The sequence below is a fragment of the Pollicipes pollicipes genome, unplaced genomic scaffold (assembly GCF_011947565.3).
Source record: "Pollicipes pollicipes isolate AB1234 unplaced genomic scaffold, Ppol_2.1 Scaffold_6686;HRSCAF=7923_pilon_pilon_pilon, whole genome shotgun sequence".
In the NCBI taxonomy this organism is placed as follows: Eukaryota; Metazoa; Arthropoda; class Thecostraca; order Pollicipedomorpha; family Pollicipedidae; genus Pollicipes; species Pollicipes pollicipes.
This window is the reverse complement of record NW_023596921.1, coordinates 17,727,770-17,740,873: the sequence shown is the minus strand read 5'-3', so window position 1 is coordinate 17,740,873 and position 13,104 is coordinate 17,727,770. Positions and strand designations below refer to the sequence as shown.

The 13,104-nt window shown below is 48.3% G+C and overlaps 1 protein-coding gene across 1 annotated transcript in view; it reads left to right on the top strand.

The window, feature by feature from the left end:
• Positions 1-4,804: 4,804 nt before the first annotated feature.
• LOC119107705 (platelet glycoprotein V-like) overlaps positions 4,805-13,104 on the top strand; it is a 13,604-nt gene continuing 5,304 nt past the window's right edge. Inside the window, exons 1-3 of the mRNA XM_037231245.1 lie at positions 4,805-4,869; positions 7,176-8,317; positions 9,751-9,913. Of these exons, the coding sequence (XP_037087140.1) occupies positions 7,176-8,317; positions 9,751-9,913 (1,305 nt within the window). The 5' untranslated portion in view covers positions 4,805-4,869. The remainder of the gene's footprint in view (positions 4,870-7,175; positions 8,318-9,750; positions 9,914-13,104) is intronic.

Genomic DNA, 13,104 nt, shown 5'->3' with positions numbered 1-13,104 from the left:
ATTAGAACACCAGGTGTACATTGCCGTTTCCGGTTAAGGGCTGAAGGGCCATTCCGTCCCATCGCGATGTGTCTTCTGGTTATCATTCTGGTGGCACGGGGCGGGATCTCCTGGTCGATCCGGAGGCCATTATAAAGATTAATCGTATCACATTATTCCCATCCCTGACACGGGAAGCCTTCTGAACCGCGCAGTTAGCCTCAGATCAGTACAGGAACCCTCACTGACGCAACAACATCCCTGATCACCGCAGGTAGTCCGATGTTGTCACATATACTCTAGTTCCGTGTTTTTCTGCGCTCTTCAGGGATATTGAGTTCTCCCTGACTGTAGATTGTAGATGAAATAGGGTTTCTAATTTTATTAACATGGCTAACCCATGCCCGTCTCAAAATGCTCAAGATCCTGTCAAAGCTGATTACTAATCAGAAAACTACGTAATATGTTGCTGAACATGCGTGCTCGCAAGTCATAGCAATAACAGCCTCGACGCCCGGCGTTGCAGTCTCCATACCGTGCGGCGTCGGCCTTGCGGCTGTAACACTAAGTGACGGCCAACGAGCAAACGAAAAAAATTGGCACATCTTAAGGAAGATGGCTGGTGAACTAGGTAAGTCGGTATGCATGTTTAACTAAGTGCAAAATTAAGACAAATGCAAATTTAATCTGAAAAGTGGGTGTGGGGGGGGGGGGACAGTTAACATTGCTGCACCCCCCACCTTGAAAAGTGGGGGGCCATGGCCCCCCTGCCCCCCCCCTCCCCCCTTGTTCCTATGCCCGTGGTCTACGCCCCCGCTTCAGAGCAACAGCGAGACGTGGCGAGTGCCTATTCTGATGCCATGTCCTGCTATCAGTTCATTCAAGCCTTCTGAGTTCCAAATCACACACACGTCGTTTCACAGTTGGCATCTGTATTTTAAGTGCACAGAGGAGTCAAACAGAATTACGCCAAAGCACAATGGTGGCGCACAAGGTACCAATGCGATGTGGTGGAGCTGGCTACTACATTAAGGGTGCTATACATTTAACGTGGGTCATCGCATGGCAGTGATGGAATTGGAAAGAAGCTTTTTGACCCCTCATTGGTCAAAAGGAATGTTCCACATTTCAAGATATGATGGGAAAAGCTCAAGGTTCAAAAACGACCCTAAGAGGCAAAATTTCAAAGGCAGTAAAAATGACCCCTATTACGTCATTGTGTGATGGCATCATGAAATCGTTTTGTGACGACAACATTACATGACAGCCAAACCTTAAGAGTACCCCGAAACTCATGAAAGATGAGGCCAGCCGGCCATTCTTGTCGCGGGTGCTGTGGCGGGCGGCGGATAAGTGAATGACTTGTTTGTTGATTTTTTGTCGTGGTACTGATCGTAGGAAAAGCTTTGGTGGATTGTTTGACATATGCAACGTAGCGATCGCCAGCTTTTGTAGGCAGATCATTAATATCAAAGCACGATATACTGTGAAAGCTGTGCTATAGCGTCATGAATCTTACTGAAACGTGCCTAGGACTGTTGCGGATGTCAATACTGCACTGCCGACCTATCCCTGGCTGCAGTGCCATGGTCCTAATATTGATATCTTCTGATGTGCATAGTAGTTATTTTCTTTATTATTTGTAATTAGAAATGCATTCACATGCAAAAGTTAATAATAAATCCGTACCATTGCTATGAATTGACTGCCAAAAGCGCTGCTATTGCTATGGTAAAGATGGTAAGGTTGAGCTACTAAGAATATTTTTCCTGCTCAGTTATGTATGCAATCACTAGCTAGCCTTACTACAAACATTCCGGTGCAACAGAATTCTCGCTGGTGATAGTCCTTTGACAGTGTTAAATCAGTTGTTACCAGTCATTTATTATTTACTGTTATCTCATAGGCTTGATGTAGAGCAGTCAACCAATGTGGTATATTGTGTAACAGCGTGTGGCATGGCATGGTATGCCTTCAACAGTGTCAATGTGGCACTACCTCAGTGCTGTATTGAGACATGCCATAATGAACAATACTACGGTTTTTGTGCTGCAATGTCTGCTGCCTTCATAATAAATTGCACCATAAGAAGATAGCTCAGGCGTGTATTCTTGTATGAACTCCGCATCTGGCATATGACTGGCAAAAAACACATGATGCAATATACACATCGCTTTCAGCAAAGCACACAACGAATAATTGGCATCACTCGCTCAGCCTGTTTTGGGAGCCCACAAAATGTGGGTGACAAAGACGCAAACACGTCTTCTGCTTCCACCGCCACGCAACATGCTGCAGCCATCAGGCTGCTTCACTGAAAAGTATTGTTCACACAGGCAATAACACGTGTATAACAAGAAAATATTACAATGGCACTGCAAACCTGATGGCCTTGCTCAAGGCTGGAGACATGACAAGTACATGAAGTCATGGTTAGATGGGCGAAATGCAAGTAAGTAATTAAGCTGCCAGTGCACACAAGGCTCATGATAAAACTATTGTTGAGTAAAATCCAAGGAATCGGCATCAATACTTTTTCCCCTTTCCCAGCACCCAGCATCCCACACAAGTTGCAGCGCTAGGACATTGAAAACCCACGAGCGATGCTTGCATGCAAACACATTTCCTAAAAAAAAAGTAGTACGGGCATCCATAATGCAGCATTATTTTTTTTTAAATTGTTAAGGGAAAGACAGGCTTGCAGAGCCGTATCATGCGAGCTTGTACCTAACATGTACATTGATGAGCTGCACGTACCTGCCCCTACCGCCAAGATGAATTGCTAATATAATGGCCTGCAATATATCAATTACATGCTGTAATACCCCAATAGGCTCAAAATGTTGGTAAGATCATAATGAAGTAGCAAATTGCCTTTGCACACCTCTGCAGCACACGAAATGGTATTGTTTCGTTCGGTTTGCTGGCATCACTCCCACGTCACAGTGAGCTAAAATAGCTTTTGAACCAGGGTGGGAGCGAAAAATTCCATCGCAAAATCCCGTACGGGAGTGGAAAATTCAGTTAACAAAAGTTGAAACTTATGGGTCATTGAGAGCTGTTCCAGCAAACAAAGGCATAGATTCCAAGTTGTCACTGACATGATATCATAAACATGACAAAACTTTTTAATTTTAACATTTTGGGCCAATAAAGTGGAACAGAATACATAAAATAGTGGTAATTTCCTAACGCTGTGTTGAGCGTGTGTCATTGGGACTTAACGACGCACTCAGCTACTGAGGCTATATGGCGTCACCTGCCTCTCACCCTGGCAGGAAGGGCGGGCACCACGGAGAATCGAACGTCGTACCTTTGGTTTCCCAGGCGCGCAGTGGTTAACGCAGACGCGTCAACCACTACACTACCGGCATCCCGATGCGATGAGCGTCAAAAACTGTGTAACACCAATGTTTTGTTAACTTCCGCAATTTTGTTAACTTCTTGACACAAAACAAAGCCAAGGCATTCAAGAGCAAACAACAACAATAAATTCAGGAAGCATAAAACACTCAAACAAATTAGCCTTGGACTTCAGCACATCAACACATCACCAAGTCAGACACAACAGACATACATCTGGCTTCTGTTGAGATAGGGTCATGAAATATGAATATCATGTCACTATTTCTTGCAAAATACTTATGCTTAGTTCCATAAAAACAATCTAACTAAGCTTAACCTAAAGAAACCTTACCTCATCTCATCCTGTCGAAACCATTTGCATCTCAGCAGCATTTGTGAGGCACTGATTTTTTTTACAAAATCCTATTGCCACTTGTTATGCAAGTTACCAACTTAGCCTAACTTGGAGTAGCCCTATAAATTGACCATCATCTCAACTCACCTCACCTATTTCTTGACAGCAGCAGTTGTGATAAAAACATGAAGCTTATTTTTGGCTGGTTTCAACTGCTTTGGTTTAATTCATTTGTGTCAGCTTGTTGACACCAGACAAAGTTGACAACACACAAAACAGAACACCTCAAATCGCTTTAAACAATGTATTCTGATTGTCATGGTCAGCCTCTGTCAAGGCCAATCGTGCGTATGCTCCACAAAACAGGCTCTCCTCCCCCAACGTAACATAATTTATAGATGGCCTACACAACCAGTTTTGCTGCTTGCCTTTCCAGCTGCAGCAAAGGCATCCATTTAGGCTTGTTTATTGATATTTAATAGCAAAGTTTGAGATGTTGGTTTCACATCTTAAATGGGATGGGATGACTATTTCCTAAAAACTTATGTGTATCTCATATTGTTGTTGCCCTGCAGCTTAGAGTATTCCTGTGTTAAAAATATAGTACATATCTCCGGTACAGTCACTTACCACTCACAAAAACATGGCAACTATGCACAACACCTTGTTAAGGCAGCCCCCAGTGTTGCAGCCCCCAATAGACATGTGTCGCGGCCCTTAATACACCTGTGTCACGGTCATTAATACCCCTGTGTCGCGGCCCCCCATACACCTGTGTTGCGGCCCCTAATACACCTGTGTGATGGCCTCCAATGCGCCTGTGTTGCAGCCCCCAATACGCTTGTGTCGCAGTCCCCAATACACCTGTGTCGTGGGCCCAATACTCCTGTGTCGCGGCTCCCAATACTACTGTGTCGCGGGCCCCAATACACATGTGTGGCGGCCACCTCCCGCCATGCCCTCCTGCTGGGCAGGGCTCGTTGCTCAGAGTTCACCCTACGCTGAGGCTTATCGTATGCGAGCTGATTCAGAGTCCACACGTCCACAGGTTCCGCTATCTGCTTCTTGTTCTGATTGTGAAGCGATAAGCAAGTCGCGACGCCCGGCACCATTCGTACCATAGCGCCGTGTCGCTACGGCAGTTCCGGCGCCATTTCTCGCCGTTCGAGCCGTGTCCTCCATTCGCCAAGGTAAGCGCAGCGAGAGCGTGCATCGTAGAACTCTGCTCCTGCCTTGATGTACGTAGAAAGGTGCAAGTCCTGCGGGAGATAACCAAAGTGTAAACGAGGAAGTCTGCCTCTAGGTAAATTGCGTGCCATGCCATAACTATCTGCTCGTTTCACACCGAATTTAATGACGTTCCGAAGCCAACACGATCAATTTGAGGGCGCCACGACTGCGACTACGTAGCCAGTTGTGCTCAATTGTACACTGAATTCCTCACATCTGACATGTCTCATGAGCGCGTTCATGTGGTAGAGAACACCCGAAAATGGGAGGGAAGCACCTATGGAAACTTCCACAATGCTGCACTGTTGATTGGTGTTCTCAAAACTCAAGTCTTCAAACTAACGCAGAGCTGGCTTTCTAAACATCACTGTTTGAGATTTGACTAGTCAGTAACGTTCAGATTCGAGCTAAATTTCATCACATGTCGTTGAGCAGCTGCTAATTTATCACAAAACATATCCACTCACGTTTCTGTGACTTTGCCGTCACTCATTGAACGCCATAACCATAGACTTGTCATGCTCCGGAGAGTTCAGGTGATGTGTGTGGTACAGGTCATATAAGCAAGCCGCCAAAACATTCTTTAAATATATCTAAGCTGCACACAGCGCGGGATAAGCAGTGTTCTCAACTTCACAGACCTGTAACGTGACCATAAGCAGCAAATGCTGCTAGGTTTTTATACGAGTTAGTATGGATCATCGTGTGCATGCACTATACAGGAGAAAACGTAACTCGATTTACAGCTAACACCCCTGCCTAGGCTGGTGTGAGAAGCGCTGACTTGAATCATAGCTTTGATAGTCAAGTGTTTCATCCGTGTGGCCGCCAGTACATTCGCCTTCCATCGACCGCGCATCATCGTTAGCCGCTAGTATTTGGACTAGGATTAACTGAGTGATCCGATGAATGCGTCACATTTCCGGAAGATACGCGTCACATTGTATGGCTTCGTGGAGTGATGTCATCTCCGTTGTTGCTGAAGCATGTGGCTGACTTCTGAGGGGAGATCAGAGGCTTGCTGTCGTGTTCAGGCGCCTAGAAGTGTGGAGGGTGACGTCACCAGACGTCCAGGAGTGTGGAGGGTGGCGTCACCAGGCGTCCAGGAGTGTGGATGGTGACGTTGACTGGTAGCAGGCCCGCTTATAAACACCATTTTCTAGTCGAAAAAACAAACTGGTATCTAATGCCTGCAAAGACAGGTGGCTTGGCCTCATGGCAAATATCGCGCCCGAGTGCGGTGGTCAAACATCGCGCCCGAGTACGGTGGTCCTGCTTTTTCGCTGTGATGTTACGTCCGCGGCGGAGGGCCTCGCGTTTGAGGAAATACTTTTGCACCGATCAGTTTAGCATTTAGTACGAACATGATTTGGCTTAACTCGATAGCGTGAAGATGATAGCCTTTAACAGGAAGGGGATACCTTAAGATAATGGCAATCGTTTCGACTGTGATGCAATTTTTGCGCAGTCCGATCCTAGGCTTTAATCCGTCGTTTCAATGTTGCATGTAGGTTTGTACTTACATGATGATAAGCTGCAGTCATTTCATTGTAGGCCGGATCACTCCTAATTTGGCTTTTACCATCGGCCGCTATCCTATATCATACGACCAAGATATGATACGTATACGTAAGTATACCAGCGACCAAGGAATTCTTTCATCGACGTTGGAATGCCTTTCTCGCAGCGACCGATAAACACGTGACAGTTGTTGCAGAAACCGAGAATGCGTCGTAAAGCTCGTTTGCTCAGAGTGATGACATTCTTCCATGTTCTCTTACAATCGTAACATCATTGCACACTTATTGAAACTAGTTGCATTCCTAAATTGTGTATGATGACGTTGTTGTATATGTATGATGTTACCGTGAGTGCCAAAGTAGGAGGCTTACATCTCGGAAGTACTTTCGAGGCATGGTGTATGTCACCTGTGGCAGGCATATTTCATCTTGTCCTGGAATTGCAAACATCTGTCCCGCAAATGAAACTGCTGTGTTTCTAACATGGAAACGGCCTCATCTGCCATGCACTGGGTGGTGGTCTTGCCGGTGAGACTGAATGCGTGTTTTCTAGATGGGGCGCGGTACCATGCAGCGCCTTACCTGGGTTTCTCAAGGGGTGAGTGCCAGCCTCAAAAAGGATGTTTTCGGGACTAACTTCGATTCTCAACCCAAGTTAACGACCGCAAAAAGCTGTGATATTTTCTGTGTGGAGACGGAAGCGCTGCCATCTGCCCGCCGCACTATTGGCGTGCCCTGCTCGGCAGATGCCTGGGATGCAGAAGCCGCTGGCAGCCGTCATCGGCGCGCTGCTGGTCGCCGGCGCTCACAGCGGCATTTACGAGTCTCTGTTCGGCTCATCGGCGCTGCTCTGCTTGGACGCCTCGCCGCTGGGCGTCACGTGCGACTGTCCGGAAGAGGCGTCCCGCCTGTACCAGGGCGTCGACTGCTCGGGGCTGGAGGTCACTGACCTGCCCGTAGGCCTGACGTTGCCGGCCAGCGCGCCGACAGTGTCATTCGAGCGGAATCAGCTGACGGTAGTCAAGGAGGGTCAGTTCCAGCAGAACCCCTCGGTGAAGACGGCGCGCCTTTCCAAAAATCGAATCGAAGTGCTGGCGCCACGGGCGTTCTCCGGACTGCCCGCTCTAGAGACGCTGCTGCTGGACAAGAACCTGCTGCGGGAGATCGACCCGTCCGCCCTGCAGGGACTGAAGCATCTCGTCCGGCTCGATCTCGGCTTTAACAAGCTGAGCACACTGGACCCCGAGCTGTTCGCCGGCACGGCCATACGTGAGCTGAGCCTGCACTACAACCCACTAGTGACGCTCGACGCAGGCCTATTCATCTTCCTGCCGCATCTGCAGGTACTCGACCTGGACAGCACCGACCTGTCCGCGCTGCCGGCCGGCCTGCTCGCCGTCAACCAGCGGCTGGTGACGCTGCTGCTGCCGCATAATCACCTGACGGCCGTGCCGGCCGAGACGCTGTCCGAGGCCACCAGCCTGCGCACGCTCGACATGAGCGGTAACAAGCTGGAGAGCGTGCCGAGCGCTGGCCTGGCGGTGGTGCCCAGCCTGCGCCGGCTCATACTGAGCTCCATGAGCTCACTGCGCCGCCTGGAAGCGAACGCTTTCAGTGGACTGGACGAGCTGGAGGAGCTGCTGTGCCAGTTCAACGGGCTGACCGAGGTGGATGAGTCGGCATTCAAGGACACCCTCTCGGGCGAGTACTTGGCGCGGCTGGTGCGCGTCGACCTGAAGGAGAACAGCCTGACGCGCATCAGTCGCGACCTCCTGCCCTGGGAGCGCATGGATTACGTCGATCTGGAGAGGAACCCATGGACCTGCGACTGTGAGATGGACTGGGTGGCCAAGGGCAACTTTCTCTTCGAGGAGGAGCCACTTTTCCAGTAAGCTGTGCTGCTGAGCGCTGCCGCACGTTGACGCGATTAGTTTTGTCTAATTTTACCATGCCTTACTGATTTGTTCTTAATGTTGTTTGGTTAGACCCTGTCACACCCTGAAGGAAGTGCTCCACATTTGTATGGGTTTTTAAACTTAAATGGTCACATTGGAAAGCATTCGGTGAAGTTTACAGCCCGCCATTCTTAACACCTAAACCTACCTAGTTTCTGAGCTACATGCCAGCTGAGATATGCGGACTGTTTCGTTCAGACCTTTCCAAGGTCACCTATGCATCCATGACGCCATAATAACGCCATTCAAATCCTGCAGTTACATTGGCCATGCGAAGATCAAGACCACGCGAAATATAATTGCCGATTCGTTCACATCTAATGTTCGTGAACACGATTTCCAGATATAACGGCCATCGATTGGCTATAAATTGGTGTTGTGCAAGGCATGGTGACGTAATCACGCAATGACGTATTGCGGAACATATGAACCACATGGATCAGTTGTGTTGTCTAGAGCGACCTTCTCCACTTATAAGTACACCAATACCCATAAGTCAGCTCACTTTATCCAATCCGATGATTTTTCCAATGCCTTTAACTTTGGAGCATTCCCTTCAAGTGCTTGGTTTGGCTGCACACATAAAACCAGGAGACACTCCAAGCTGAATTTTAACTTAGAGCCGACTCCATGCCTGGCTCCGGTTTCCTTAAAATAAGTAAAACCGACTCTGACGATAAATGTAGAAAATTTCACCAATTTTAGATCTGATCTCTGGGGAATTGATCCCAACGGTTTATCTTATTTGTTATTATTTTTGATCAACTTTCACAATGCTCAGCACATATCTACATTAAGCAGTCAGACCTCACCGAAAAATTAGTATACATCAATGATCATTCGTTTTAGTTTATTTGTCTTTTTGTGTTGATTCAACAATACCTATCACAAATGTTAGAAATCAGGTCAACTGTACCCTGACCATGATGGGATAGTTGACTCAGCTCTGACTCAACATCCACATGTTTTCAGTGAATTCAACTCCGCTCCGACTCCCCAGTTTGGTTCTGACTCCGGAGTTGACTCCGGCTAAGAGTCAAAGTTGAGCACAAACCCGCTATATTCCAATGCTCACATTATGCACACCGCGACAAAGAAATTTGTCACATGAATCAGCCACTAATTCTGAGAAATGTCTCGGGCGCGGCGTGATGAACTGAGCCCCCCCCCCCCCCCACACACACACACTACCCGGCCAGGTCAGATTGCCTGCTTACCATCTACTCGGCGTTGTCATTGATGTAGGTGAAGTTACTGGCAAACGATGCCGACGATGCTAGTGATGCCTTCACTCATGTGATTTAGCCAGCCACAAATGCGCCCGTGGTCGGATTATGGTGTAACTAGTCCTTCGATACGTTGTCAGGTGTAAGCTGCCGGAGGCAGTTGCTGGACGCCCGGTCACCTCCCTGAAGGCGGAGGAGTTTGAGTGCGAGAACAAGGGCGGCTCGATCGCCCTCACTGTCTTCCTGGTGCTGCTGGCCTTGGCCATCGTGGCTGCTCTCGTCTTCGTCGCGTGGAAGTTCAACGTAAGTGCACCGACTACTGGCGTCAGGGTGGAATGGGGTGGGGGTGGCGGGTAAACGTGAAACGTATTTTGTCGTGCCCGAGCGAGAGATGTCAACAATTCGGTGGACCAATCTGCAAGCGTGCTTTGGGATGAGAGCCACCGCTTTCCACAGCTTGGTGCGAACACTCTGATTCCAGCTCCCAAACAGAGCAATTCCAGCGGAACTGGGGATTTTCTCCTTACTGGGGATTTCTCCTTAAACTGGGGATTTTCACCTTACGATTTTGAAGTGTCATGCGATGTCATCACCCAACCGTCCAGTGCAGGCCTTATCCTCCAATGGCTAGTTGTCAGCGCACCGTGCGTGACGGGTCAGGTGGTCGGGGAAGCTCTTTTGGCAACAACTCAAAAGGGATGATCTTACCAGCCAGAAAGGCAGCGTGTGTGCTGATCGGGCAGCAGGGATGGTTTATGGTTGATAAGGGTCCTAGCCGAAATATCTCCTAACCTTGCGCCCAGGGGTGATAAAAGTGTACTTTTGTCGCCGGCCGAACTTCTAGAGGCAAAATTGTCGCCAGCAGCGTAATGCGATGCCATATTACATAAAATGGTAATGAAGTCCATGCCCAGTGGCGTCATCGGGAATCAGTATATCATTGAAAGCCTCTTTCATCCCCATAGTTTTCAGTATCATGCGCACAACCAAAACGTTCCATTTTACAACGTCCTTCGACTAATATCAGGATAACTGCTGTTGCTACGAAAGCAGGCACACCTGCCCTAGACTATGGGATAGCAAAATCACGGCAGCAGTGTTCATTCACCGCAGGCATTTGCCGGGGGCCTCACGTTTAAATTCGATCTACGGTTGACTTTGCTTTCCTCGATCGCGAAAAAAACGACAACGAAGGACCTCGATAGCCAGGGCAGCAGAACACATGGCAGAGCTTGAACTGGTAGCAGGCTGCACTGAGAATGAGGTCTGACATGCAGGCCTCCTGGAGGCCATGCCCCCTTATGATGCCCATGCCGAGCTCCCCTCCCTTCATAAAATCAGGATTGCTCATATGCAGCGTGGTCATCGTTATGGTCATAGTCATACATTTCGCAATTCCGTTCTTAAATGAACCTGCATAGAAGGTGCAAATCATATTCATTATTCCTTATTCGCGCCGGAGTCTTACGCTATATTTCGATCATTTACTCATCGCTAGATTTTCCTCGTTTTCCACTAGGTGCGGCTTGTCTACGTCTACCAACAAAATTGCGTGGTACACTTGCGGGTGGGGGACGGGGAGATTCTACGGTTTCTCGTGAAATTCTATGCAGTCGTTTGCAAGTTAGACTTCGGCCACAATCGTAGCCACGACCATGGCCGCGGCTGCTCAGTCCCTTTTCAAGGGTTTCCATGAATATCTCCGCAACGTGCGAATACTTTGCGCTCATAAGATCCTCGAATGTCAAACTAGCTATTTCCTTTTGAACGACGCCCATTTGGTTCACACCAGAAGTTTAGCATACAGGTAAGACTTTGCCCGCAACTGTAACCGCCGCCGTGACCGTCTTTTAGGGAGACCCCTCGCAAAATCGCAGTGCGTTGAAAGTCGCCGCCCACCTGATATCAGCCGCATCGCAACAGGTGAAACGCGCCCTTGCGGCCAGATAAATCCCCATATCGAAATCTCTGTCAGTGATTTCGATTCGGCCATTCGCTGTTTTTGCCAGCCTAAGAGTCGGCTGGCAAAAACAGCGAATCGACCGACCGGCCGCGTCATAGGAAATACACTGATTTGTCGCCGACCTGTCACCGGAGAGAACGACCAACTAAAAATCATAGGATAATTTTGTCGTCAAGTCGGGATGAAACCTAAGGAAGCTACCGTGGTGCCATCGAGTACAGTGAAAAGTCTACAAAAAAGTTTTTTTGTGTTGTATAACGAAATGTTTTACCATGGGGGCAGCATTTCGTTAACTAATATGCGGCCTCCATCTGTACATGGGAGCCTCATATTAGTTTTTGCAGAGAATGCTGTATTATTTCGTCGTGGCTGTTACCGATATTTTCTGCCAAAGTGGCAATAAGCTTCCCGTAAATATGTCCATTTTTGTCGCCGACCTTATCCACCAATTCGGAAAATTTTACCACCCCTGCTTGTGCCATAAGCTTTGGACTGTGAGCAACAGGTATAGAGCGAAAAGCTTAAGAAGCGCAGCCAGGGCTTTCACAATGGCGTCAAACCAACATGAAATATGATTGGCTGGACGAGGTGCTTCATCTCAGCACTGACAATTATGCCGAACAGGAGTTGCCCACAAAAAACGAGCGCAGTCACATCTACCTCATTTATGAAATCTTGTCTCGCTGGCTGCCAGAAAAATGGCGGCCTCGCTAAGAAGTCTGGGTAACACAGATTTTCAGAGGTTTGGTGACGCAGATGATCAGAGGTTTAAGGACGGTCTGGTATTCCTCAGTTCGGACTCAGTCTGACTGCTGCTGCTGGGCTGAATTACTGAAGGAAACCGCTTAAGCCGACAGGGACTCTGGCTTGAACACGGCATATCACCTGCCAAAACGCAACTGGGCGAATCCAGAGGCTGGATTCTCTGTTCTTTTAGCTCAATATCAGCACTTGTCCATCGGCCGTCCTTGTTAAGATAGGTGACAATAATTGCTTTTTAGCTCAGCTGTGATACGGCAAAAACCTGTAAAATCTGACATCGTCCCCGTGAACGTCCGTCCACCTTCCTGTTACTTCCTGTTACTTCCTCTTACTTCCTGTTACTTCCTGTTGCTGTTTTGGTATAATTGTCTAGGCTTTATAAAACGCCGTGACACTAGCTTCCGCGCTTTTTGTGGGCTGTTATAAATGCGCCTTGTTTTCGTCCGCTTCAACATGCCATTCAGTGTCACTGTCTTCACCATGCCAATATCGCCGTTGCTCATTATCATGTCACTTGAGCCGGTCGGAACACGGTGTTCTAGTCAATGCTATAGTTGCCTATGGCTACGCTAGCCAATGGTTGCGCTCAAGCGTGGCTTATTTATCAGCACCATCCACGTCTCACCAACACTCATACACCTGCTGAGACACTTTGGGGACCAGGAACTCTTGCTCAGGCGGCCAGTGGCGAAACCAAGCAGCCCTTGTCCCGCCGCCCTAAGACGATGACAGTGAGAGGTCACGGGAGAGATCTGTGTGAACAAGCTTG